We start from the raw sequence: 27,621 nt of genomic DNA, 5'->3' as shown, positions 1-27,621 counted from the left end.
ATGAATAKGAAGTTTTAGCTGTAGGTGAGATTGAAGTTTTACATCTTGTGTAGCAGCCAAACCAAAGAGAGCAATGTAAGGACAGAAAYAGCTTTTCTGCAAGGTGCCAGAACTGCATATGGTAAACTTAATATAGACATACATTGGCCCAGAAGATTGTAACTTTAGAATTAGTGAGTTAATATTTCTGCCTGGCACTTTGCTGGCTGAAATGACAAGTTTTCTGAGCATGCACAGCTTGTTCAGCAACAATAGAAAGTGTGACAGAGACTGGAGGTTACTGTAGAATATTTCAACGATTGAACCAYACTTTCTGTTATCTCAGGAGAGCATAATTTTAACATAAATTAGTAGTCTGGCTAGGACTAGTTTAACTTTCCTGGTGTTTACTGGAATGACACTGACAGGTTGACTTCAAGTGAAGAGCTCTTCGGGAAAATTTCTACCMAAGATTGCTAAATGCAATTTAATAGCATTTGTTGAAATCTGACATTAAAGGGAAATTTCCTTTGATCCCTGTCATGGGAGAGAACCTTTCCATCGCTAATTCCCCCTACTAAAGTCAAATTTCCTTTAGAAATRTGTGGAGATGTCAAGGTGCCTTATTTCCTCTCTGTAARGAGGGCACCCAGAAATGTCAGTGATGCCTGTTCAGAGCTCGGAGCGAACGTAGGATTTGGGCTGGCGAAGTTTCCAACGTCTCCTGCGACAGCTGAGTGGCCTAAACTGAGTGACTTTCCCCCACTTCAGCATTTTGCAGAATCAGCCACATCACATGGAGGGCAGCTGTTTAAAATGTGATGTTTTTTTCTTCTTGGAGCACAGAGGTGCCACCAGGCCACACRCAGATATACATGTGTGGAATAGGTTTAATATTAACTAGACAGCACTTTCCCCAAACACGCATTTATTGCTTTTACTTATTACAGAAACCATCTAGAGTAAGTCAGGCTGAAATTAGAGCAATTAATTATATTAGTCTTTATAGAAAATACTGCCTGCAGCGTACAAGGTGCTAAAGGTTATCACTGTATAATTGGGGTGACTTTTTACAGAAGAAGAAAATGTCCTTCATCCTCTTCAAGCACCTCTTWAAATCTGTTTTTCTTGTATAAACAAAGAGAATAGTGTTTGATTGAGATCATTAGGAGTAATCTTTCCTCTTTCTTTTCAGAAATGGCCCAGTTGAATAGCTATGACAGCCCAGACACTCCTGAGACAGATGATTCAGTCGAGGTAAAGCAGTAATACACTCACTCTGTCTAGCACTTTTTTTTCCTCTCAAAAGAAGTAGTCTACAGTAAAGAATTAATTATAATGCAGAGTAATTGTAATTTAAAAAAAAAAGTGCTGACATTTAAAAGCTCATATTAAAACTAGAGTACATGCTCATAAAAATGTGAAAATCTTTATGCAGGGTGGTAAAATGCTTAAAAGATGCAAATAGGCATTATTACCAAGTTTTGTTGGTTTTTTAAATTCTTAGAGTTACAAATGAAAATCATCTGGAGGAATTCTTTATATCTACATTTGTAAAATGTGATGAGTTTTGAAAAGAGTTGACTTTAGTAAAACCACTGGAAAAATTTAATTATGTAACTGGCTAGGTTTCAAAGATCCTTATTTTATTGTTTTTTTTAATGCAATATTAWGGAAAAGCTTGAATCCTACAGTTCACTGACTTTTTCTGCTAGTAATTGTGGAGGGAATCTGCAAACACCCTAAGGACACAGACAACTGTCCTAAAGCTGAGGGCTCCAGAAGTTTAGAAATGGATTGAGTTTGAGTTAATGGGTGCCTAAAGAAGAAAAGGACAAAAGATACCCCATATAGAATTAAGGCATTCCTGCTCCTGATTTCCATTTTCTTGTTATCTTTCCCCAGAGCCGAGGGGCCTCTGTCCAGTCAAAGAAAACTCCATCTGAAGAAGAGTTTGAAACTATTAAACTGATCAGTAATGGTGCTTATGGGTAAGAGTTTTAGACTTTCAATTAGAAGAAAATGCTATTGTTGTCCTACCCAGCAAAGGGTTATAGCAAAGTGTGGCAAATGTCTGGGTTTTGTTGGGTCCAAAGCACAAAATAATTTCACTTGGGTCTTACAGAGGTTCTACACTTGTCATGTCTTCTGCCTTCTGCTGGAAGATGCCATTTCTTTCATGTATTCAGATTATATATATATATATATATATATATATATATATATATATATATATATGCAACATATGTGGCTGTTTGTGAGAACTTGGAATGCTAAAAGAAGTGCATTGAATTACACTGGGGTAAATCTACTGTGAGGAGCAATACATTAAAAAAGCTATTAGATTTTATTATCCATTGAAGAATCAAGTACGAATTCAGTYGGTTGCAGTTTTAACTGCACTCACAAACCTATCCAGAATTTTAAAATGCAGTTCCTGACTCTTTGCAGTTCATAAATCCTTACCAGTGAGGTCATTAGGCTGTTACTGAAAAGSAGTGATACCCAGTAGGTCATAACAACAAAACCTGAGCGTGTGCTTGAGTGTTTTGTGGAAGTGGGTGCTTAGTTAACAACAACTCACTTTTTAAAAATGACCCATGGAAAAAGTGTAAGCRTGGTTTTTAGTGAGTGAAGACACAATGGAGCATGCTGAAGAGTGATRTTATTAGACACAAAGATTTTATATCTCTTCAGTCATATTTCTGCACAAGCCCCATGTAACTTTGTGAAAGGGGAGAGAGGGGAGGYAGTTTTGCTGTTCACCACATGTCTTTATCCTGGGTTTATTTTATAKTCAGTGGCTGGTGAGACACAATACCACGTTAAATGTAATGTRCTCCAGAGAAAAGGAAACAAGTACTGATTCAATAAGGCAGGCAGACTGGATGAAAATTTTATTTGCAAACTGTATTATTAATGTGCAGGAATCTAATGATCTGCAAATGATAGAAACGTAAGAGATACTTTACTGAAGGAAATCCCTGGTGACAGTGCTGCGTCAAAWTAATTTTATGGAGCTTGGAAAGAAATCATGCTGATTCCATCGCTTTGGACAACTTTTTAAGTGAAGTGGTGAAAAATACATGCTCCTCTGCAGTGGTGCTTTTGGAAGTTTGTGACAAAATAGCTCCTTGTTTGTCACATCAGCAAAAACACTGGTTTATTCAAGAAGGCAGAGYAGCTTTGGGAAGGAAGCACCATGGGGTTCCTTCTTTTCTAGGGAAGCTTGCTACTGAAACRAGGTTTTATGGAGTCGTGGATAAGTCTGTCAGGCTCCATTCAAAGCAGTTACAATCACTGTTTAAAAACCCCAACAAAACAGCAAAACCACAAGGAACTCCAAAGCTAAACCCACCACAAACCAGTCTGAACTGAAAATGGACCTTTTCCTCCTGGTTTTGCAGAGCTGTGTACCTGGTGCGGCACAAGASCACCCGCCAGCGGTTTGCCATGAAGAAGATCAACAAGCAGAACCTGATCCTGAGGAACCAAATCCAGCAGGCCTTTGTGGAGAGGGATATCCTGACCTTTGCTGAGAACCCCTTYGTGGTCAGCATGTTCTGCTCCTTTGAGACCAAGCGGCACCTGTGCATGGTCATGGAGTATGTGGAAGGTATGGTTGTCATTATCCACGTCGGGCTGTGCATCCCTGGGACTGATAAAATGTGTTTGCAGTGGAGCTGAGCCTCACTGCTGAGGTCAGAAATGTGCCTGAACTTTTCAGTCTTCACTGGAAAGGAAACCCTCCCTCTCTCCTGTGGGATGGCGTGGCTGATCMACAGCACATTTGCTTGACACTGCAGTTAGAAAAAGACATTTAAGAAACATGGTCTTTGTTCTTCAGCAGCCTTTTTAAAAATGAAGTGCTATTTTGTGCTGGGATCGGTTTTTTAGGTTGTTTGGTTTGCTTATTCTGTGAAATATAATTTGATTTCACTTTATCAGTCTATCTTATTATAAGCAGTATCCACTGGTGGATAGGATTAATTTCTTATGCCTGRCTTGCTTGACTGAATGTTTCAGAAATAAGATTATAGTTATTGTATCAGTGCTCTTTCAGATAAATTAGTGGAATGAAATCAGATGTATTGACAATAGCAAATTTTAATATTAATTCCTCTTTGCAAGTAGAAATGAAGGTCGAATGAAATGTGTGGCCAGTGTTCCTTAGGAAGCTTGAATCAGGAGTCCACAGCCTTATTTTCTTCAAGGATTCCTTCAGTTTGCAAATGGTACAATTCCTCTCCAAGCCTGTCCAACATATATGGATCCCAGCTTTCCTATGGTTTTAATATTTGTTTTGAGTTCAAGAGAGAGCATAGAGAGGGCTTTAGAATTCCTGCTATCAAGGTTGTGAGAGCCTTTAGGAAACTTCATCTGATCCTGTATTGCAGACCCATAGCTGCTCTTTCTCACTGATATTTGCCATTTCAACATGACACATGTACAACTTTYTTCTTTTTCTAGGAGGAGACTGTGCTACACTCCTCAAGAACATTGGTGCCCTACCCGTTGATATGGCCAGGATGTATTTTGCTGAGACTGTTCTGGCGCTGGAGTACCTACACAATTATGGGATTGTTCACCGTGACCTAAAGCCTGACAAGTAAGCCTTTAGCCCCTCAGGGGGAACAGAGCCAGAGGATTCCTCTGTAGGCAGCAGGACATGGGGACTGGGGACAGCACTGAYCTCCAGCAGCATCTGATGAGTGGGAGGTTTTATGGAGTCTCTTGCTACTGATGTGGAACCAGATGGACACTGAGAAAGGGTGGGAAGAATGATTTCAGATACTATCTCAAAGCTGGTGCTGCACCAATGAAATGATGAGAGCAGAAGGTGATCTCACTGTTAGTTGCCTTGTCTGCTCTGTGATTTTTGATTGCATAGGTTTTTCCAGGTGTTTAATGGGGATGTAATACTGAGATAATCCTTAGCAATATCTTGTGTTCTTTTGGTTTTTCTGGGAAACAATTAAATGAATGTTACTTTATTTCACTTCTCTTTCTTTTAGTCTCCTGATAACTTCAATGGGTCATATTAAACTRACAGACTTTGGACTGTCCAAAATCGGGTTAATGAGTCTTACAACTAATCTTTACGAGGGCCACATTGAGAAGGATACCAGGGAATTCCTGGACAAGCAGGTAAGCTGAAAAATTGCACCTGTTGATGTGGGATCAGATGCAGGATTCTGCCTTGGGATAGAATCAATTTGTAGCACTCCTTCTCTGCCTTGATGCTGTGCTGTGCATCATGAAATGGGAGGAACAATACGAGTCTGTTCTCATGTTTGTACATAAATTGGCATTGTTTGTTATTTCAGCTGCTGGTTTTGGAGTGATGCACTTCAGCTCTTTGTTCAGGATACTGAAAGGGTGGCCCMGGCAGCAGGGCAGGTGTAAACAGGAGTTGGTTTAGGGATGTAACATGGATTTTGCTGGAAGGTTGTTCCACGATCTCCCCCTTCTGGTGCTTAGAAAGTTCATGGCAAGTTTCTATATGTTTCATGTAGTTTTGTCTAAGGGCTTAAACATTGATTTTTATCCCCATGATATTTACTAAGGGTCATTTTTCTCCTTAGCCTTCATTTTCCTAGGCTTAACCAGCTAAGTTCTTCTAGCTAAYGAGATAGATTTTCCTTTGATGAATGAATAGCTCTTCCATGTAACTCYTTTCAGCTTGAGTTGATATTTTATGGGAAGGAGCTGTTCTGGCTACAGGCTCACCACTGCCTTGTATAATGGATTAAAAAATCCTCTCTTCTGCAAACACCTAGGATCACGGCTGAATTTTTCACCTTTAGTTGTGCCAAGTGTTAATTCATAATCAACCTGTGGTGTTGTCTTCCCTTACTTCTGAGTAAGGATGCTTTTCCTAGCAGAAGTCTCTCTGGTCACTTGATCATATTCTTGCACTTTGCAATGTTATATTTTTTACAACAGTTTTGTTATTGTTGTTGCTGCTTGTAAGCCTCAGGCAACTTAGATCTTCCTAGRTAATTTCCTTAGCCGTTGTCCGTGCCAGCTGCACCTCCCAAGTTTAAGGCTGAAGTGTGTAATCATGCTGTGCTGCTAATTCTGCATCTGTGAAACCAAATTCTGTTAGYATGGAGATGTGAGAGGTTTGTCAAAACTCAGCTCCTGATAGCTGTAGCTGTGCCAGCAGACATCCATCAAGCTGTCAGACCTAAACACACAGAATATGCATTTTTCCCATATGCTTCCCTGTGCATGCACCAAAGAACTACTTAGCTGGCATGTCCACACTAGGAACWTTTGATTTCATGTGATGTTATTTCTGTGCAGGTAATGTGTTCTTCAAATATAGACCCTTGCTCCATGGAAGTAGTTCACATCATGAAGTGGTTAGTGGCAAAACATTAATAACTTCCTTGTAAAGTTCTGATGGGAGAAAGAAACAAAAAAGAGACAAAAAAAAAAAGAAAAAAAAGGACAAAATAAGCTTTGATATGAATTTGGCAGTTTGTAAATTTATTGCTTTGTTGCATGTTTCTCTTGAGGTGTGTGGGACTCCRGAGTACATTGCACCAGAAGTGATCCTGCGCCAGGGCTACGGGAAGCCCGTGGATTGGTGGGCCATGGGAGTGATCCTCTACGAGTTCCTGGTGGGCTGCGTTCCTTTCTTTGGGGACACACCTGAGGAGCTCTTTGGACAAGTGATCAGTGGTAAGTCTGCTCTGGCTCTGAAAGGGTTTCAAAATGTGCTTTAGAAATATTGAGGAGCCACAGTTTAGTCAGGAAGGAGTAGGTATAAAAAWGGGGTTTAATTTTAGTGTTTCTAACTTGCTGGGTGAAAGTAGMTTCTGTCTAATTTCAGCTAGGAAAGGTGGTTGTATTGCTTAACATCTTCCTAAGTGGTTCTGTCATGGTGTGGAAGTCATACAAATCCTTGTGGGATTGAGAAAAAATATTTGGGGATTTTTCTGTTCCGTCTTTTAACTTAAATGATGTAGAATATGAAAGGAGCAGCCGCCAACTGGTCTAATTCAGGCTGATTTTGGTTATTGTTTTTGTAGGTCCAAATGCCAGTCAATTAGTAATTTTATACAAATGAAATGAAAGGAAATTCTGATTAAAGGAGTACAATACATTGAAGCTGTTGTACTCAGTACCTTCACGTCTTGTGGCTTTTTTTAAACCTGTCTCATGCTTGGAGTTGGACAGACAATTGCTTTGTGCTCWCTCGGTGAATATGCCAGTGAAATCATTTCCTATTGGGAATGCTTTCTGAAGCAGTAAATTTTTAACACACTTGGCAAATGTCCTTTGTAAAAAGGAAATTTCAGCAAAGCACTAAATATGATGCATGAAATCGTTACCTGTGAATTGTTCTCTCTGTTCCAAGTGCAGTGACTGTGGGATGTGCAGGCTGGAGATACAGCCACAGCATTGTCACTGGCTTTGTTTATGGATTGTCATGGAAGTCCCATTTCATACTTTATTAATAGAGTCCTTAAAGCTTTTTTTTTTTTCCCTCCACAAGCACTGCTTGGATTGACAGCAGCTTTAGCTGATGCTGAATTTTATGCATTTTGGAAAATGTCAATGCTTGAATTACATTAAGCTGCTGAATTCAAGGTATTTACGCTTCTGGGGCAGTTCTCAACGCTGCACTTTGAGGTGTAGGAGCGTGAATGGTTATTCAAATTAGTTGGGAAGCTGGTAGAAAATGTCAAGTGTCTTTTTGTCCCCAGATGAAATTGCCTGGCCAGAAGGAGATGATGCACTGCCACCTGATGCCCAGGACCTCATTTCTAAGCTGCTCCGCCAAAATCCTCTGGAAAGGATGGGAACAGGTAAGAACCTTGTGCCCAGGAAAGCACTGCCCAGAAGCAGGAGATGAAGATTCCTTGCTGGTGATGCACATGTTGAAGAATGCTCATCCAGAGCTGGGGGGCAGTTTGTGCTGGATTCAGTGTCATGGAGCTCTGGGAATCAGTGTCAAATGTCCATGAGCCAGGCAGATGTTACTGTCTTGTCTGGAAATAGGAAAGGGGCATTGTCAGCTTGGCAACAGGACTTCTCTGATTTGTGCTGTTCCATTATGGGCTTGAGGGTTGTGTCTCCATTGGAACAGTGTATAATCAGATTTCTTTGAAGTTCTCTGTGACTTGGGGCTTAATCGCTGCCATAGATTTGCTGTGAATTCCTGGGTGTAATAAAATAAATGAAAACTTTCCCATTCCTAGAGGCCTGCAGTGTAGAATTCTCCAAACATGCAGCAAAGTCTGATAATCTTTTTGGCAAGGTCAGCTATGTGTGTCAGTCTTTCTGTGTTACAATGTCAGATTTAAAGTTTTACAAGCCAACTCTTCTCATTTCCTCGTAGTAAATAATCRTAAATAATCTCCAGCTACACTCTTGTTTTAAAATAATTTGTGCAACACTGGCTTCACAGCACAGCTCATCTTTCATTGATTTGATTAGCTTAATTTACTTTGGGATTTTTGATTCAAAACTACGCATTAAGGATAAAAAAAAGCTTAGAGATAAACATGTAACAGTTCCAAAAGGCACATGTATTCAGCAGACTTAGCACATGTGCACACAAGGGTGATGAATACATCATGAATTAATAATGATATCAGATGGTTTTCACATGTTCTTCTCTACTTAAAAATCCGTGTACTTGAAAGATGTTGCTGTCATGGAAAAATGTAGAGTTTCTTGCTCTATAAAATGAGTTGATGGACTGATTTTTTTTTATTTCTTATATACCTGTAGTGCTGAGACTGCTGTTTCACTTGGCATGTTGTAGTGCCASTGGCACTCAGCAAACCTTTTATCTATTTTCCTCTGCTCTTTTCTTTTCTAAAAAGACAGCAGCACCTGCTATGAATATTAATTTCATTTGAAAAAAAATGCATATACTGGTAGACAGATAGTCTTTACTTTTTCCTTCTGGGTCCCCAAGCTTCTGAGCTTAATAACAAAAGATACTAATTGAGGAAGATAGGTGAGCCCTGTCTTGTTCTAGGCACATGAATGAGTTTATTCACAACAGTGGAGCCACTCACATTCTAAGTGCCTCTCTGAGTTTGCTCTCTTTATTCAGTTATGAACAAGAGGGTGTTTAGAGTTTGAAAATTTTAAATTAAGGTCTTAGTTCATCATCTTGCAACTCGCTGTGAAATGYAGCAGCAGATGCTGTCTTCCAGCCAGTTTAGTCCTGTGTTGTTCCCAWACAGGAAGAGGAGGTGGGAAGGAGGAAATCTTGTTCAGGTTTTATCCTGCATGACCACTTGGGTAAAAGGATAAGTTGTTTCTCAAAATTCCTGGAAAATGTGTGACTTAGGAGTACTCAAGTACATTCTCTCAGGCTCTTGATATTTTTAGGGTTTGTTTTTCATGTTATGCAAATGCTGAAAGAAATACTGTGCAATAAAAGGTGCTTATTTCAGGTAGTGCCTTTGAAGTGAAGCAGCATCGGTTCTTTAAAGATTTGGACTGGAATGGATTACTCCGGCAGAAAGCTGAATTCATCCCACAGCTGGAATCTGAGGATGACACAAGCTATTTTGACAGTAAGACTAAAGATTTGGCCTAACTGGCATCATATTTCTTGTGCATATTTCATTTTTGAATTTGTTCAAGATAAGTCATTTTAGAAATTGAATAAAAAACTTGATGGAAATTGCTTTAAAACGTTTCTGTTGAATGCCAAGTAAGGTTTCTTTGAAGGCAAATTAATTTTAAATGAAAAAATGTTGGTGGTGAAGTCAGTTGGCCTTTCACTGGTGCCTGTGGTCCTGCCAGCCATGGCTCTGCAGTGAGAGGTGCTGCCATTGTCCTGCTGGGTTTATTAAACTTCTTCCAAAGCATTTGGTAAATCCAAATTCCTTGAGTTTTTGAGCAATATGATCTTTCCCTAGTGACTGTTTTCAGCCAATAAATTTTTCTTTAAAAACCCAAAACAAACCCTAGACCTTGAAGACAAATATGTGGGGAAAATTCTTAAGAGATTTAAAGCAATTTAAATTATTTTCACTGCAAGCGTATCACTTTATTTTAGTATTATTAACTCTAATGAGATATGAAGTGTCTGTCTGGTGTGCATAAATGCCTGGGAACTGCCATGGGATCAGAGCTGTGTGGGATTCCTGGTGTTTCRAGATAAGCACCAGACAGACTCAGTGCTCTTGGGAAAGAAGGGAGGAGAGATCTCTGTTCCCAGAGCCTCTGCTCCCTAACTTTTCTGGTTTGACTTGGGGAGCTGAGCAGGTGGAAGGGGCTTGGTCAGGGTGAGGTCTTGGTCAGGTCTTTTCCCAGCTCCAGCTGCACAGCATCATGCTGGGCTATTTCAGTTCCCTGAGATATGGAAATTTTTTGCTCTCCATCAGTGGAATCTCTCCCATCCTAGGGCCATGGGACTGGTTGGATCTGTATGAAGCACATCTTTGCTCATCTCCTGTGTTTTGCTGAGGGTGAAGGGAGGGAGGGAGCAGCTGCCTCCAGCCCCTTGGCTCTCACACTGCACAAGCAGTGATTCTATTTAGATAGTGCTCTTCCAGTTTGGGGAAGGGGCTTTTAGGCTGGGGCTTGTTTGGAGAGGTAGGATGGGAGAGAGGGATGGATTGGGAAATCTCTGTGTGTTTGCTGCAGAGRATAATTGAAATCAAGCTGTGCAGAGGGGGCAGAGGGGAGGTTTCTGCATACTGAGGCTGTATTGATACAACATCCATGGAGGAACTGATGTGCTGGGCTTACTGGACGTGGAAATGTGAGCTTTGGTCACTGGTTTGGGTCAGCCACTGGCAGGGGCCCAGTGCAGCCACAAGCAGGTCCTGGTTGGTAAAAGCACCACGTTGTGTCCAGGGCTGCAGACCACTGGGTGTGTCCAATCAGAGCCTCAAGAAAGAAAATGAAACTCCCCACGTGGCCAGCAGGTTGTGAGGGTGACCTTGATTTGAGTCCTTTATAAAGGCTGGAAACATTTCACAGAGACACTRATAGGAAGTGGCATTGCTGTTATAAACCCTAATACAGAAAATGTTAGAATTTATAGAAATAGCTTTCTGGATGATGTGGTGCAGCAAATTTGGCTCACTGTAGCTATTAGCTTTCTGTAGCCAAACTTATTAGTGCCCACSCCACAAAATCCAGTGTGGCTGGCTTAGAAATCCAGTGCTGCAAATCTCAAAGCACAAAATCTCTTTGGAGGAAGTTTGTGCATTAAAAATAGCTTTGTGTATTGGCTGCTTGCCTATTTTCTTTCACAAAATCTAATCCTTTTCCTAGTTGCACAGGAAAAAAAGATTTTTTTTTTTGGTGGGTAAATATTTCTATTTTTTTTAAGTAGGCTTGTATGTATGTGTGTATACAGGACAGATTTTTGTACAATCAAAAAGCTGTTTATTGGAAAGTGGGACAGTGAATTGTTTCCGTGTTTCCTTCCACGTGATTGTTTGCTGTAGGGAAGAAATATCCCTACCATGAAGGGTCTGCAGGATTAGACACCTTTTGAGTATCAGCTGCTTCCAGAATGGAATACAGCTGAGAGGATAAGATAAATTCAGTGCMAAGGAGATATTCTTCACTGGCAGCTACACGGGATGACCAAAAACTGGCTGAGTATGTTTCAACATAAAGGGAAAAACCCTTATATAAACACTCCAGGTCCTTTAACCAGCAGCAATGCTTGAGGTGTGAGTTTTCAGCACTCCCCACACTGATGGAAGTGCCATGTCTTGTCCCCAGCCCGTTCAGAACGGTACCAACACCTGGATTCCGAGGAGGAGGAGGACACCAATGACGATGACCACGTGGAAATCCGGCAGTTTTCCTCGTGTTCGCCCAGGTTCAGCAAGGTAGGGACATCCTGACTTGTTGAAAGAAAACAATTCAGAGAGGAACACGATTTCTTTGCTGCGTATGGGGCAGATTTTAACCGTGTGGATGGTTTGTGGGATCTCATGGTGTGTAGTGTTCACTGAGGGAAGAGAATTCTGTATGAGTTGTTTGTTCTGTGGTGATTTGGAGCCTGTTAAAAGGTGAGTACCAGAATAGTTGGAGAATTTTTTATTTCTTCATGTTTCACCAATATGCAGGGTACTGTGTAGGTCTTTTCCGTGTAGCATCTGATACAGATTGATGTTTTTACATCAATTTTTGGGTGTTGGCATAGGGAGTATCCAAAGCCTGTTTGGTCTGSACTGTGTCATTCTGAAAGGGCCTGCCATAGGATGGCATTGGGATGAAAATGGATTCTGACATTTGGAATAAGGGTCTGAAATCAAAGGGGCTAAGAACAATAGTGCAGTTTCCATCTCTGTGGTTGTTCAAGGTCTCAAATAGAGCCTGAGGARCAAAAGGCAAGGTGACAATTCCAAAGAGAAGGGTCTGGGCACATAATCCATCATGAATTAGAYGTGCCAGATTATTGAAGCAATAATTTTCCATACTGGGTTTACCAGTAGGAAGGCCATAGCTGGGGTTTTTTGGTCTGTTCTGGGCAATGTTCTTGASAATGAACATGGACCAGTAAAAGGCAGTCCAGAGGAAAGCAGCAAGAATGACCTGACTCCTACAAAACATAAAACCTCTGGTGTTTTCAAATGCATGGCTGCTAGAAGGAAAGGACTACACTGGTCCTCYTGATGAAACATAATATGTTTGGGAGGGACAGAAGGGAGAAAAATGCTGTTTTGAGGCAGCCACTTTATGAATTGTATTTCCCTCTTAGTGAGATGGGAGTCGGAATTTTACTTAGGAGCTCTGAAAGGGATTTCAGTTTTTCACAACAGTTCCTCCAGTTTTCCACTGCTGAAGTCAGTTCTTAAGGACCAGTTTGTTCTGCTTTGTCATCAACCARGCTACAGTGGTTTAAATAACATTTACTCTTAATTTTATGGAGTTGCTCCTGATTTGCATCACTAAAAATGTGTTTAAAATTGGACCTGAGGATTAGTTGGTGTTTTTTGAAAAAGTTCTCATGAGTACGTAAGGGTTTCTTTTCTCTGCCTTTTCTCACCRTAGGTATTACTCATTTGTTAGACTGAAGCTTTTCTTTAGAGTTCAGTGTTTTTGCCACAAAGAGAGAAAGTTCACTTTTAATGAATTTATTTTAAGACCTGGAAAATTATACAGCATTTGTAATGTGGGAGGCATAAAAGGCTCATTATATTTTGAAATTCTTGTCTGACAATTCAGCCATATGATTTATTAATAGTTATCTTGTTGATGCTCTGAATTTTTAATAACATTATTTTCATTAATCTCTTCTTATGTAAATCAGGTCCACAGTCAAGTGTAGCTTTAAAAGGATGGATTTTTTTTGCTTAATCATTTAATTATTTAAAGACGGCTGTAAAACCAAGAAAGGCACTTTCATTAAGCTGTCAGCATTATAGTAGATTCCTTGAGGAGGGCAGGACTTTTTTGTTCTGAAATAAGCTTGGGGCAATGCTGATAGAATGATGATAATGAAATGGGGTCATGAGCGTGATGCCTATCACTGAAGTGAATTTGTGTTGTAAGATTTCAAGATCCAGATGCCAGCCCTCAAGAGTTGTGGAGCTGTCTTTAGCAATAGCTCCTCTTAGATTTGAGAATCATTAAAACRGAAAATGAATTTTCAAAAAGTTTGTCAGTAGTTCTGTTGTGTTTTCAAAGGAGAGACRTTGGATGCTGTTGTAAAAAAGCATTTTAGTGTTTCTGAAGCTGGGCCCTTTTCCTTTSCTCCCTGGCACACCTTGAGCATTTCAGAGAGAATTTTGAGAAGGATTTTGCCCCTTGCTCAGAAAAGGCCCCTTGGGTTGGTTTTCTGTGCACAGAAGGATATTTTGCTGCACACAGGTGTACAGCAGCATGGAAAGGCTTTCCATCCACGAGGAGAGGAAGACTCCACCACCAACCAAACGGAGCCTGAGYGAGGAAAAGGACGATCGGCTGGACAGCCTGGGGGGCTTGAAGAGCCGGGACCGCAGCTGGGTCATTGGGTCTCCTGAAATGTGAGTTCTGTGCAACTGAGGCTTCTGTTTTCCCGCAGAAAAACCAGCCCAAACTTTCTGTGACCAGTGTTAGGTCAGGATAGCTTCATATGTTGGATTTCCGCTGGAGAAGCCTGGGTTGAAAAGCTAAAAATGAATGTGTAGAAGTGACRTGGTCCTTAAATGTATCTAGTTAAGTACTAACGTCTTCTAAATTTGTAGCAAGTACTTCAAATGAATTGAAAGGTATTCTAACCTTAAGGGCAGATTTCTGATGTTACATCAGAGATGTACCCACATCAGTTTTTTTCATAAATTAATGCAAAGCCTGGTGTTGCCAGACTCTGACCTTTTGTTAAAAGGTAGAGAAATCATTAGGAAAGTTCAAAGTTTCAAAAGTTCAGAATATGCCCAAAAACTCTTGTGCTCTAATAAAAAATGTCAGTAAAATATATGAATACTCAGAATTTGGATACCTGCCATGTTCCTGGCATTACTGAAAACTTAYCTTTTAAAAGGGATGTCTCTCATTTTATGCAACCCCTGTAAAGCTTTTACACTAATGTTTGGCATTAGGGAGAGCATAAAATGTGGCTCTGACCTYGTCCGTATGACTCCATTAAAAACAAAAACATTTTATAGAATGCATTCATAACTGAGGTGCGCTTCATTTTGCATTAGGCTTTCCTGGCTTCTAATCTAGAGCAACCTCAAAAGAAAAATCCATGTAATTTCAAAAGGAATGTGGATGATGATTTGCAATTTTCAATTGTGATTTTTTTAAAAAATAATAGTTAATGTCACGTTCATTGTAAGGTATTTTTCTTTGAGTTTATCCCTGCCTTTCCTAGAAGTTTAACCATTGGAAATCTAAACTCAGGCGATGTTCAGCTCTTTGTTGTTTTAATTCATGCTGTAGTTTGGTCACCAAACTTCACCTTGAATTGTCTGTAGAGGTGTGATTTGGGTCTGTGCCCTACTTTGACCCTTTAAAGTTGATTTTTTCTTGTCTCGGTTCTCCCCTCAGCCTGCGCAAGCGCCTGTCCATGTCCGAGTCCTCGCACACGGAGAGCGACTCCAGCCCTCCGCTGACCGTCCGGCGCCGCTGCTCGGGGCTCCTGGACATGCCCCGCTTCGCCATCTCCACCGAGGACGAGGGGGCTGCCCTCAAGAGGCCCCAGTCCGAGGGGATGCTGCTGTGCACSGTGCAGGCGCGGGAGGGGCTGCCCGTGCCCATCCCCGAGCAGCCCGTGGAGCACGAGCTGCCGCTGGACGGGGACACCGCGGCCACCACGCCATCCACGGCCACCAACAGCGCCTTGGCGCTCACAGGTACGGGCTCGGTGTGGTGGTGTCCTGTCAGCAAGGCTGTGTTAACGTGCAGAATTTGCCTTGCAGAGATTAACTCTGTAAAAAACTGGGTGTTGGGATGTGACTGCCTCTAAACTACTGTTTTAGYGTAGTTTTGTGGATGTGTTTGCTTTCGCAAAAGTGTCGGTGGTTTCATCTCTTCAAAGTTGCATCCTAGATTTCAAGTCCTGTCACTTCAAATTGATTTAGGTCTTCTCRTGGTTGAGATTCATATGGTCTATGCCCACTTACGACCACTGGGTCCCTACCTGAGACAGCATTAATTAAAGCTTTAATCAGAACAGATCCTTGATGAGTTGGWGCTGGAGAATGTGGGTGTCAGCCATATCAACAGATCCCTGCTTCCTATGGTTTTATTCATCCCAAGACTTTGGAGAGACTTGAAATATGCCGTGGAAGTGGGGCTTGTGTCARGGACATGCTAATTATTTTAACAGCCAAATATGCCGAAATTCATCCAGTTGCAGGCTTAGAAAAGTGCAGCCTAAATTTAGTAGACTGGCTCTTAGAAGTCAATGTTTGATTTCTCAGCARCTTTGACTATCGTGGGGCTTTCCTCCAGCCCTGGGCTGAGCTGAGCCTTCCTGTGGTGGTGCCCTGCAGTGCAGGATGTGTTCCCAGCTCCTGCCCCTTTCAGGGCATTGGGAAGGCAAGGGGTGAAGCTGCCTGTTCCTGAGAACAGAGGAGGACAGAGCTGGGAACTGCTGGGAAGCAGTAAGGAGGCAAAAAAAAAGGAAGTTTAGAATAATGGAAGAAAGAGGGGAAGTTGAAATGAAGGTTGGTAAAAGAAAATTTGAGAAACAAGGCATATTTAGGGGAAGAACTAGATTGTAGGATTGAATAACAGGGACTAATTGGGTAAGAAAATAAGGAACAAGTTGCTGTGGGAAACTGGGAGTGAGCAGGTACAGCAATTGTGATGCACTGAGAATGGAGAGGAAAGGGGGACTGGGGAAGTCGTCAGGATGGCAGCAGGAATGGAYAAGGTGGAGGGCAGTTGGCAGATGTGATGGGGGACTGAGGGCAGAAGGTGGGAAGACCATGGCCTTAGAAGAAATTTGCCTCCAGAGTAAAGCCMAAGATCCCCATATCTCATTACTCCTCTTCTGGGATCCAGTCTGTGGAATTCCTTTAAAATTGTCCCATTCCCCTTTATCTTCCATGCTCCCTGAAGAGCCATAAGTGAAACCTTGGGTTCTCAGTTTCAATGCTAAGAGCCTAGAAACATGCTGTTAAAAATGGCAAAAACACTTTCATTGCTAATTCGAGTATCTGCAATGTGAGATTGGCAAGAATGAAGCTCCCCTGGGTAGCCCATTCCCCTGAGCTCAATGTTGGAGCAGTCTTTGATCTCGTGCATGGGATCCAGGGATGCCAGTTCTCCCTGTCCCCAAGTCTGAGGCTGGAAAGTAGTTTAATTCCTGTCCCTGTCTCGGAGTGCTCCTCTAGTTTATCCAAATTCAGGTTCCTCATTGTCTGGGAGCCTGATTTGAAACTCTGTGGCTCTTAAATGTTGAACAGGGATCTGGTCCTGAGGTCTATGGGAATGGTGCTTTGAATTTTTATTTTCATGGTACTTCCTGCTTCGCTCAGTAYGCAGAGCAGTGGTGCCCACTTAAATAACGATGATCAATGTTTTGTTCTGTCCTCATTGTTCAAAATGTGGCCCTTAGGCTTTATTTATTGCATGCTACTTAAAATTTGCYTTTGAAGACAGAATGATTAATTTCCCTCGTGGACTTGCTGTRATGCTCACCACTTTCATTTCTAAGCACCTTGTAAATTCTAATTACTGTATTTTCACAGTGCCCCTTTAAGGTATCACATGGGGGACTGAGGCTCTGGCCTTGAGTACAGAACCCCCGGCCCCCAGCATCTGCTGTTGTTACATGTAGTCTGATCTTCAAGATTATTTTGCATTTTATCTATAATTATAGCAGGTTAAGTAATTCAAGACTAAATTGCAACAGTGCACAGAAGGGGGCAAATCAAGGCTGTCTTTGCAATCCACATTTTTACTTTCCCTGTCTTGAGCACCTTAGTATTCTCTTTAAARTGTATTTTTTATGTGCAGCTCCAGTAGAACCCAGCTCTTCTATTACAGGCAGTTTTAACTTAAAGATTGACAGTTCTTGCTGGTTGTAAAAACGGAGCACTTTCTATAAACCTGTTTTTGTCTGTGAACGATCCCATTGAAATGGTGTRCAGAAGTGCACCACCATGGCTTTAGGATTCATGGAACTGCCACTGAGCAATGTGATTTCATTAGCGAGCTTCTCCACAGAACAGAAGCCGCTAATTTTCTGTGTTCGGAATAACACCATTCCTGTAAATAAAAATTCAAGCCCTGGGGTTTCTTCTTAGGAAAATTTACTCTTGGACTTCATGTAAACATGACTTTGATTTAATGTATTTTGCCTGTAGGGGAATAGACTGTTAGGAATTCCCTGTGGTTCTAATCTGTTTTAATTTAAACTGTAGCTGGGAGCACTGCAGATTTCTCTGATCCACGAGCTCGCAGTAATAGCAATGAAGGCTCAGACTTTACCACTCCAAAAGCCATCAGCGATTTGGCAGTGCGGCGGGCACGACACAGGTTGCTCTCTGGGGAATCAGGGGAGAAACGTACCTCGAGACCTGTCAATAAAGTGATTAAATCCGCATCCGCCACTGCCTTGTCTCTCCTGATTCCCTCAGGTAAGAAATGCCTCGAGTGAGGCATTGTCAGAATCTGCAAGCGCTAAACAAAAGGTCTGCAGACAGATCCTCCCCCTTGGCTGTGCTGGAATAACGCCTTGGCTGGCAGGAGGGGAGAGGTGTAACTTTTACAATCGGTTCAGTGTTTCCTGCTCGCAGGTTGGTGAGCACTGCAGGAGTGTTGTGCGTGTGGTCTGACTGCAGCTTCTGCAAACGGCATCTGGGCCCTGGTTTGGTTTGAATTGACTCCTGGCTGCTCACTAGACAATGGTGCAGCAAGGAGCTAGAGAGACACAGARTGATTTTAACCCTCTAGGTGCTATTTTTTGGGTCACATGCTAATTACATCACTGTTTGGGAACACAATGCGTGTGGTGCATTTATGSGCCGGGAAGTTTCAGAAACTGCAGATAACTTGGTTGGGATTGAGTGCTCAAGATTTGAATAGTGTGAGTAACTCAGTGAGTCAGTGCTGAGCTGCTCACCCTSATGGCCCAGCTCTGTCTGCAAGCAGAGCCAGACCTTTACCATTCCCAGTGCCACGTGGTAACTCCTAGAGAGCAGCTCAGCATGCTGAGCTGTGACACACTGGTTCAGCAGGGGGAATTTCTCCCCACAGGGATTTTGTCCCTCTTCCCAGAGGATACAACCAAGCTRTATTTCCAGAGCTGTGCCTGTTCCTGCCCAGAAGGGAGCAGGGAATGCAGCTGGGCCRTGAGCAATGCCCACCTGCTCCTGCCAGCAGTGAGCTGGAGGCAGGGATGCACCTGCTCTCGGCACCCTCGTGGTGATGCACATCACATTTCTTGTGCTTTGGRCACTGGCAGCTTTTTGAACTACAAACTCCCTCATGAAAATCTCTAAAATGTGTATTTAATCACCCAGCAAAGGTTCCTCCAGAGCTGCTCTCATCTGCCRGGTAAATATGTGCTGGGCGATTCAGCAGGTGTTTCTTAATGGATTAGAGATTACCTTCTACAGCWGCATTTAATATTCCTGCTYTTTGGGTTTATTTTACTGATGTYGACCAGCTTCACTTTAAAATGAGAKTTCTGTATTTGCTTTGTATTTTAAAAAGTGGATGTTGTTCCACCAGCAAGCAGAGTTGGGTAGTTTATCAGACAGCTCATGGCTGTTCATTTGGGAAACTCACTCTAAAGTACACTTGCGATAGTTTTTCAGCAGCAAAGTCCCTGCAGTTGCTAAATTTTAGGGTTAAATATTTTTGCCCCTGTGAATTTAAAACACTACCGAAACTGCCTACATGTAGTTGTTGTCTGATATTCGTGGGTTTTTTGGTGTTAATACTACATGATTTGAGTTTATCTCAGCACCAATGTGTAACTTGCACCACGATCTAGAGACATCTGATCCTTTGGAGGAGGATAATACACCCTAACCTGGAAATGGGGCATTGCAGGATTGTTCCCAGTAGCAAATGCTTATGATGGGCTGTAAATCCTGGAAAGTGGAGTGGAAAATATTGTGACCCAACCACAATCCCATCTGAGCAGTGCTGCTGTATTAAATACRCACCTCCAAATGTGCCTTTTTAGAAACTGTGCTATTTGTATAATGAAGCATGAMTTAGTTTAAGCTGCAGACAAACCCAGCTCTGGCAAAGGCCACCAGCTTTAAGAGTAGATAAGGTTTCGTAGCTGTTCTCTAACAAGAATTTTCTCTGTTTTGGAGGCGYGGTTTCCTAATTTTTGCCCACCTTTGTGTCATCACTGTAGATCACCACACGTGTTCTCCATTGGCCAGTCCAATGTCACCTCATTCTCTCTCCTCCAACCCATCTTCGAGGGACTCCTCACCCAGCCGCGACTTTTCTCCTGCTATCGCAAACCTGAAACCACCAATCATCATCCATCGGGCTGGCAAGAAATATGGTTTCACTCTGCGCGCCATTCGTGTCTATATGGGTGACAGTGATATCTACACTGTGCATCACATGGTCTGGGTACGTCTCTGCTTTCCTAAAAAAAAAAGCACAAGTGCATCTAGCCAGGGGCGTGGGGTTAACTTTAGGAATTCTCTTTTTCCACCCTGTTTTCTCTCTGCTTATTCAGACCCAGTGTTATCTTTTTTGGGGTGGGGGAAACCCTTTATAAATAAATAAATAAATAAATAAATAAATAAATAGATAGATAGATAGATAGATAGATAGATAGATAGATAGATAGATAAATAAATAAATAAATAAATATCAGCACTTTGGGGTTTTCCTGTAGGAGTTTTCAAGCCCATCACAGAACCACAGCAACCTTTCTTTCCTTCTTTTTTTTCCCTGGTTACATGAATCCACCTTCTTCCACCTGCAGCACATACTTTAAAGCATGTTTCTGTGTACATACTCTCYTTCTCTTTATTGGGGTTGTTGCATGAGGGCCCATTATAGCTAATTTATTCAGACTTGTGTTAGTGATTATAACCTGCTTCTGATCAGTTCAGTCTGTTGGGGTTTTCCAAGCAGTCGCTCGGAATTGATTACAAGCCTTAAAGCATCACTGCTGCTGTGCTGATTGCCATGGGGTTTAGCTCTTGGCTTAGTTGTGAGCTGTGCTAAAAGGTCTGGTTTCCATGTCCGTATCATTTCCCTCCCACTACTGCTGGTACTTGATCTCTGTGTTCCTTTTGTGTTAGCGTAGATGACTTCTAGGAATGATCCATTCCCTGGAGCAGTGTTGTTAGAGTTGTGTAAGTTAGGAAGAATGCAGTCAGGGTATAGGTGGTTCGTTTTTCCTGGTACTTCTGTGTTCATTAGATAATATGGACTTCATACAGTTTGGTCCCTGTTTAATACTCATTCTTATATAGAGAAATAATTTGAAACTGTTTTTTGCCTTACCCGTTTCGTGCTTTTCTTAAAAAATCTTGAGTTTTCCAAGAAAGTCATTTGGAGTCTTTCCTGGCCAGAGGGAGAGGTGTGCATTTCCCAGCACATCTGTCTCCTCAAGGTGAAGGAGGTTTCTATTCTTGACCAGGGACAGCGAAAAGGCAGTGTGTTCTCAGGGGAAAGATCTGGTGTTGGACAGGTTAATAAAAGAAGGAAAGTGGAAAAATAAACTCGGTTTGGGATGAGACGTAATTTAGGCTCCTTAAACACATGGCAGAGTCTTCTTAAAAGTTGCTGGCTAGCTTGGATTCCAGCATGTACATGGAAGAATGCTTGATTTGGGATRGCAAAGAAATTGAAAAAGATTGAATGTTCATTGGGAAATCAAGAGCATCTAGTTAACATTCCTGAGTGCTGAAAATTTCTGAAAAGTGTGTTAAGAAGAGCTGGTCTCTTGATCAGCTTAACMGTGCTGGCTGCCTTGGATCAGGATAAGACTGGCGTGTGCTGGGGAGGAGTGGGAGAGCGCAGGGTTTGTGCTTGGCTGTGCCAGGGGGGCTCCTTCTCTGGAGCAGCTGGCACTGGCTGTGGCAGGAGGTGACAARGATGGGATTTGAGTCTCATCTGGGCCCGTGGTCTTGCACATTCCCCTTCTCAAATCAGCCACCCCTTGTCGTTGGCAGCACGTGGAGGAAGGGGGCCCRGCCAACGAAGCCGGTCTGCGGGAAGGGGACCTGATCACCCACGTCAACGGGGAGCCGGTSCATGGGCTGGTGCACACCGAAGTGGTGGAGCTGATTCTGAAGGTAAGGGCTCAGCACTGTCACATCTTGGGAAACATGAGCAGCTTGTYTAAAATGTATGTAATTGGCATTGTCTGAAATACAAGTGTGTACACAGCACCTGGTGGAATTTCAGAGCAGCTTTGTACTGGTTGGTGTTAAAATTATCCAGTTAAATGATGTGTGTTTGATACCTCTCTGAGCAGAATCCATTTACAGAAAAAAACCCAAAGTTCTGGGCTGTTCCAAGAGACAGAAGTCTTTGGGATTGCAAATAGAGGAGCAGTCAGGATTATTATTTTTTTTTAAGATGAGTGAGACAAGCCAGGCTCTGTGTTGCAGATTCATCATGATAGATGCCTGATATGCTCACATCTGCCATCAGTCAGAGCACTGGGAATAGGATTGGTGACAGAATATCACTTTGTTCAAGTTTCCAAGTATTACAAGTATTAAATTGAGTCATTTGGGATCTCAATGGGAGAGGTCAGATGCTATGTTCTGTCTGCTCTGGGAAGCTTTACCTACCAGCTGGGGTCTGAGCTAATCATTTGTGAAAGCCTGACTAACGAGGGCTCTCTCTCGGCAATTCCTTAATAAATGATAGGTGGAAATGCTGAGGGGAAAAATGGAGTTTGACAAAGGATTACAAAATGGCAGGCAGCAATAAACCAGCAGCCTACCTGCTTTGCCTGCAGATCCGCCTCAAATAACCATGTTTTAAGCAATGTCTCTTTGTCCTGTGTCTGACAGAGTGGAAATAAAGTGTCCATCTCCACCACACCATTTGAGAACACGTCCATCAAAGTTGGTCCAGCTCGGAAAGCCAGCTAYAAATCCAAGATGGCTCGTAGGAACAAGAAGAGCAAAACAAAGGATGGTCAGGAAAGGTTTGTTTTGGTGTTTCTCTATTAAAATGAAAGGGTAACCAAGATAATATAAGAGAGATCTTGTCAAATCCATTTGCAGATAATGTATATCAGCAGATACGTCCTTTAGTTATTTTCCTTTTTTTTCTCTTTTACTGTGACACAAAATTGACCGAAATATGCTAGTAAATGTAAATAAATCATTTGGGCTTGTAAACAACTTTTGAATGTTCTTCCCCAGTAAGAAGAAGAGCTCTCTGTTGAGGAAGATCACYAAACAAGCATCGCTGCTTCACACCAGCCGGAGTTTATCATCCCTGAACCGATCCCTGTCATCTGGAGAAAGTGTGCCTGGCTCTCCAACTCACAACCTGTCTCCTCGGTCACCAACCCAGAGCTACAGGTCCACGCCTGAGTCTGTACACTCAGGTAAAAAAAAAATAAAAAGAAATAAAACAAAACTAAGCAAAAACAAAATCCAGCTAAGCAGGAAAAAAGTCTTGGAGGAGACTTTTGCTGATTAATTTTGGAAATAAAATACACAGCACCAGGTAGTAGGTCTCTTTGTGAAGCAAATGACAGCAGTGATGTYGATTACCTTAAGGATGGATGTGTTCTTGTTCATTGATTCATTTAAAAATGAAAATCCATACATCCTTTTAAGAATGCATTTGCTGTCTTACAGCATCCTTCCACTTTGATGAAAATGTGTGTTGTAAGTTGCAATCTTTTCACAGCARTTTGACACATTTTCTGTGTTCAGAAAAAAGAAATCAAAACAGTGTGGCAAAGTCATATTTGAAAATTGAATCAGCTGCTGGAATAAAGAGATTTGCATCTGGAGAATAGCAATGAAACACGTGGTTTGTCTGATCAAAGGGGTTTTTTTTCAGGAAAGTGTTCTCATAGCTGAGTGTTTTCTTACTGTGCTCTGGTGTTGGGTGCTAATGATGTGAATTTCCATCAGAAGCCTGGCAATGTTACCTTTAATATCACTGTTGTGCTTTGGAGTAACATGGCATTGTGTCTTGACTTATTTTCAGTGACTTATTTTAATGGCCAAATATATATTAATCTCGATATTTTTTTCTTTTTTCTTTTTTTTTCTCTTTTAAGTTGGCGGCAATTCTTCCCAGAGCAGTTCTCCCAGCTCCAGCGTTCCCAACTCTCCAGCCAGCTCCGGACACATCCGCCCCAGCTCCCTGCAYGGCCTGGCACCAAAGCTGCAGAGGCAGTACAGATCCCCAAGGCGTAAATCCGCAGGAAACATCCCCCTGTCCCCTCTGGCTCACACTCCGTCCCCAACCCCGCAGTCCACGTCGCCGCAGCGCTCCCCATCTCCTTTACCWGGACACTCAATTGGCAGCTCCAGCATTATTCAGTCTTTCCCAGTGAAACTACACTCCTCCCCACCGCTGGTGAGGCAAATTTCTCGCCCCAAAAGCGCCGAGCCGCCACGATCCCCTTTGCTGAAGAGAGTGCAGTCGGCTGAGAAGCTGGCCGCCTCTCTGTCCTCCTCTGAGAAGAAGCTGGGCTCCTCACGGAAGCACAGCCTGGATATCTCTCACTCTGAGTTTAAGAAGGAGATGTTGCAGCGGGATCCCAGCCTCCAGAGCTTGCAGGAATCTGCCAACGAAACGAGCGGCGGCAAACTGGGGCTGGCAGAAAAAGGGATGCTGCAGAARCCGGGCTCGCGGAAGCTGGGAGCCATTCGGCAGGACAGGGTGGAAAGGAGGGAGTCTCTGCAAAAACAGGAGGCCATCAGGGAAGTAGATTCTTCTGAGGATGAAACAGATGATGGTTCGGAGGACAGTCAGGATGGGAGAAGGCTGGACAAGCCCCGGGGCAGTGGAGACCAAGGCTCCGATTCTTTTAATGAGGATAATAAGTTTTCATCTAAATTGGAAAGCAAGGATAGCATTGAAGATGATGCCTTTCTACCTGAAGATCCAAAAGGTACGGAAGATTTGCAGAAGGGAAATAGTCAACAAGCCAAGGCTGTTTCAGAGCCGCTGCAAATCACTGTGCACCCCTCCCCACCAGAGCTCCCCTCAAGAACTTCTCCAGAAAAACTAGCTCATTCAGAAAAGCCATTCCTAAAATCTGAAACAATTGCAAAGGAGCATAAATTGCCTGAAAACAAAACTTTGGAATGTTTAGGTTCAAAAGATAGATCTTCTGAAGCAATCAAAGATCTGGGGAGAACTACAGGTACTCAGAAACCAGTAGATGGCACAGAACATACACAGTGCCCGTCTATCAAACTCCTGGAACTTGATGAAGGTGATTCTTCTGGGGCCCCCTGTGGTAAACTTGACTTGAAAGAGCCTGTGCTAACAGAAAGYAGTCAGAAAAAACAGGATTCCAAACCTCTGCTGGCACTTTCCTCGTGGTGCACRGCCAACACGAGCACTCCTGTCATGGTGATTCCCCCAGAGCACAGCGAGAAGGGTGGCAAGGAGACKCCTCAGCCTGCGGAACAGCACAGCTCCTCCTTTCTGTCTCCTGGGAGCGCCAGTGAAACATCCCAAAGAAGTCCCAGCCCCGACAAGCAGCAGCCCAGCTCATCCCAGGCAGAGGGTGCTGTAAGCTCCAGCAAAACGAGCCCAGCAGGACCCGTGTCCTCCCCAGTGCCCGTCCCCGGTGCCATCGAGCGCGCGCTCTCCCCGTCCCCGCTGGCACCACTGGCCCAGAGCGTGCTGGGCCCTTTGAAGCTCAGTACMTCTGGGTCGGGAGAGGTGGAAAAGAGGAAGGATTTGGGTGCCTCCTGTAAAGAGGAGAGGGATTTGAAACAAAAAAGGCAGGAAATTTCACAAGCAGGAGAATGTCAAGAGAAAGCCAAACCCTCTAGCGTCGATGGTGTGAGCACGAGGAGTGGGTCCTGTGCAGAATCCTCGCACCCAGCAAAGCCCTGGGAGGCAGCGTGTCCCATGGGGGCCAAAAAGGAGGCAACGTGTCCTGTGGTGGTCAAAAAGGAGGCGCCTTTGTGCAGTGCTAAAGCTTCTGAGGCATTGGTCGGGAGCTGCAAAATCACTCCGTCGAAAGAGCMGTCTCATGCTCTTGGACAAGCAGCTCTGAGAGCCTCTCCTCTGCCAGATGGCAGCACGAGGCCCTGTAAAGAAGGGACTGTGGCACAAGCAAAAAGCAAAGAGGCTGGTAATCAGTTAAAAATACAAGACTTTCCCCTGTCACATGATGATGCTGTGAAGAAAACATAGCAGCATCGCTGGTACTCGTGGACTGGAGCGTTCTACATTCAAAATAGAGACTGCATGTTTGAATTTTGTAATATACACTAATATAAAATAGAACTTGTGTACATCTATTTTTGGGAGGGTTTTTTTCATACTGTTTTTTGTGTTTTTTCATCCTTGCTATTCTATTTTTGTACACAGTAATGCTTGCTGTTTGAGGTCTCTTTAGAACAGGGTATCTTTAAAGCAGGGCTTAAGAAACAGTTTTGTTTGGGATTTTTTTTCTTTCCAGACTTCTTATTTTGCCTGAGTTTAGAGCCTGATGTGCTCTTCCCTCTAATCCTGCATTTATTTGAGATCCTGAAATTTCTGCGTGCAAAAAAGGCAGCTTGATTTTAAATTTTCTGCTTYTCAACATTCTCTTTGAAATTCCATTGAAATTCAAAAATGTCAAGWTTTTGCTGCAATTTTACAATCTGATGTCCCTTGACGGAAGAATAAGAACACACTCTCTTGCCTGCAAGTTATTGTGGAGCTGCAGACCCTCTTTGGTGCAAGTACAACCTTTTTGTCACCATGTGTCTTCATAGTCCTGTGTCCTTAGAGGATATGGAGGCAAAGGACTTGGCTGGAGAGGCTGGACAGAGAGAGATCCCTGTCTTTAAAACAAGGAAGAGTATTTTTCAATGGAATTATCAGAAAGAGAAATTGCCAGTCTGCAAGCTGGCTTTTTTGGGAGATTGTTTTTAYTTATCCTTTGTGGAACACATGGCAACTTTTCCCTCTGTTTTTAAAATTTTAGTGATGTTTTATCTTGCTTTCTCTGGCTTCAATTCATAACTTGCCCTGCCTCAGAGTAAGTGGCCCCAGGAAAGGGGTGCCTGTAGGTTGGTTTTAAAGTAGAGAAAATTGTAGTTGCGTGTTCTCCAGTGTGTCTGGCAAAGTTATCTCGATGAAAAACGACCTTTGGAGACTTTTCCTTCTCTTGGTGAGTCTAAATAGGTAGGGATTTTAAGGTGTCCCTTAACATTTCTGAATCGGGGCTTGGGAAACTTGCTGAGTTTTCTGAATCTGCCCGTTTGAAAAACAAAGGAACCTATGAAGAGTTCAGACTCCTCGAGTTCTGTGGTCAAGCTGCAAGCAGACTTCAAAACACATGTGATATTTTCAGATTTCAGCTTTGATAGCTAGATCATTTCCACTGCTGAGGCCACTTTCCATTAAAAACTTACTCTTTGCTCTTAGGTTTAGACATYGCTTAGCTTTAAATGTGACCGACTCCGGGTGACAGTGCTCCTTGCTGAGGATTAGGTCAATAGTAACTCACCAATAAATGTGTCGATGGTGATACCTGTAGCACTGTAAGCCATTTCTTCATCCAATTAAAGGTTCCTCTCAATGAACACTCCCATCATTTGTCCCAGATTGTGCTCAGCTTGTATCCTAGTCTTGTCTGAGTGGATCTCCCTGCGGATCACCCTCCAGGGATAGTGCCCTGCTCACTGGCTTACTCTGTTATGACTGTGCAACAGTATTCCAGGCTAAAACCYGTCTCTGTTGGTCTGATTTCCTTATGCTGCTGCTTCCCTCACTGTCTTGGCTTTCTCTGAACTTGAAGTTTTGATTCGCTTCCCCTAAATGCAAATACGTTTATTATATAGGAAAATATTTTCTCCATCTCTTTCAATCTGATTTCAGTTCAATCCACAACTCTCAAAAAAATCTCTGGAATCTCACCCTGCTTCTTGCTGCGTAGCAGTCGCTTCCCCCCTGTTATATACTTGATTTTGGCTGCTTGGATTTCATTTCTGGACCAAGTTTTGGTTTGGTTTGAGCTTTTTTTTTTTTTTTTTTTTTTTTTTTTTTTTTTTTTTTTTTTTTTTTTTTTTTTTTTTTTTTTTTTTTTTTTTTTTTTTTTTTTTTTTTTTTTTTTTTTTT

General features: G+C 42.5%; 1 protein-coding gene across 6 annotated transcripts in view; it reads left to right on the top strand.

Moving 5' to 3' along the window:
• MAST2 (microtubule associated serine/threonine kinase 2) overlaps nucleotides 1-27,587 on the top strand; it is a 181,568-nt gene extending 153,981 nt beyond the window's left edge. For all 6 annotated transcript variants that reach the window (XM_057390560.1, XM_057390558.1, XM_057390559.1 and 3 more), the window contains 17 exons: nucleotides 1,175-1,236; nucleotides 1,885-1,970; nucleotides 3,387-3,595; nucleotides 4,450-4,588; nucleotides 4,995-5,127; nucleotides 6,504-6,669; nucleotides 7,698-7,799; nucleotides 9,405-9,527; nucleotides 11,701-11,810; nucleotides 13,798-13,952; nucleotides 14,959-15,263; nucleotides 17,784-17,999; nucleotides 19,736-19,962; nucleotides 21,522-21,644; nucleotides 22,374-22,510; nucleotides 22,731-22,918; nucleotides 23,606-27,587. In XM_057390560.1, the coding sequence (XP_057246543.1) occupies nucleotides 1,175-1,236; nucleotides 1,885-1,970; nucleotides 3,387-3,595; nucleotides 4,450-4,588; nucleotides 4,995-5,127; nucleotides 6,504-6,669; nucleotides 7,698-7,799; nucleotides 9,405-9,527; nucleotides 11,701-11,810; nucleotides 13,798-13,952; nucleotides 14,959-15,263; nucleotides 17,784-17,999; nucleotides 19,736-19,962; nucleotides 21,522-21,644; nucleotides 22,374-22,510; nucleotides 22,731-22,918; nucleotides 23,606-25,707 (4,583 nt within the window). In that variant the 3' untranslated portion in view covers nucleotides 25,708-27,587. The remainder of the gene's footprint in view (nucleotides 1-1,174; nucleotides 1,237-1,884; nucleotides 1,971-3,386; nucleotides 3,596-4,449; nucleotides 4,589-4,994; nucleotides 5,128-6,503; nucleotides 6,670-7,697; nucleotides 7,800-9,404; nucleotides 9,528-11,700; nucleotides 11,811-13,797; nucleotides 13,953-14,958; nucleotides 15,264-17,783; nucleotides 18,000-19,735; nucleotides 19,963-21,521; nucleotides 21,645-22,373; nucleotides 22,511-22,730; nucleotides 22,919-23,605) is intronic.
• The last annotated feature ends 34 nt before the right edge of the window (nucleotides 27,588-27,621 follow it).

The sequence above is a fragment of the Malurus melanocephalus genome, unplaced genomic scaffold (genome assembly GCF_030028575.1).
Source record: "Malurus melanocephalus ecotype Western Australia unplaced genomic scaffold, MMel_1.1 scaffold_28, whole genome shotgun sequence".
Lineage (NCBI taxonomy): Eukaryota > Metazoa > Chordata > Aves > Passeriformes > Maluridae > Malurus > Malurus melanocephalus.
The sequence above is the reverse complement of the archived record's forward strand: the minus strand, read 5'-3'. Positions and strand labels throughout refer to the sequence as shown.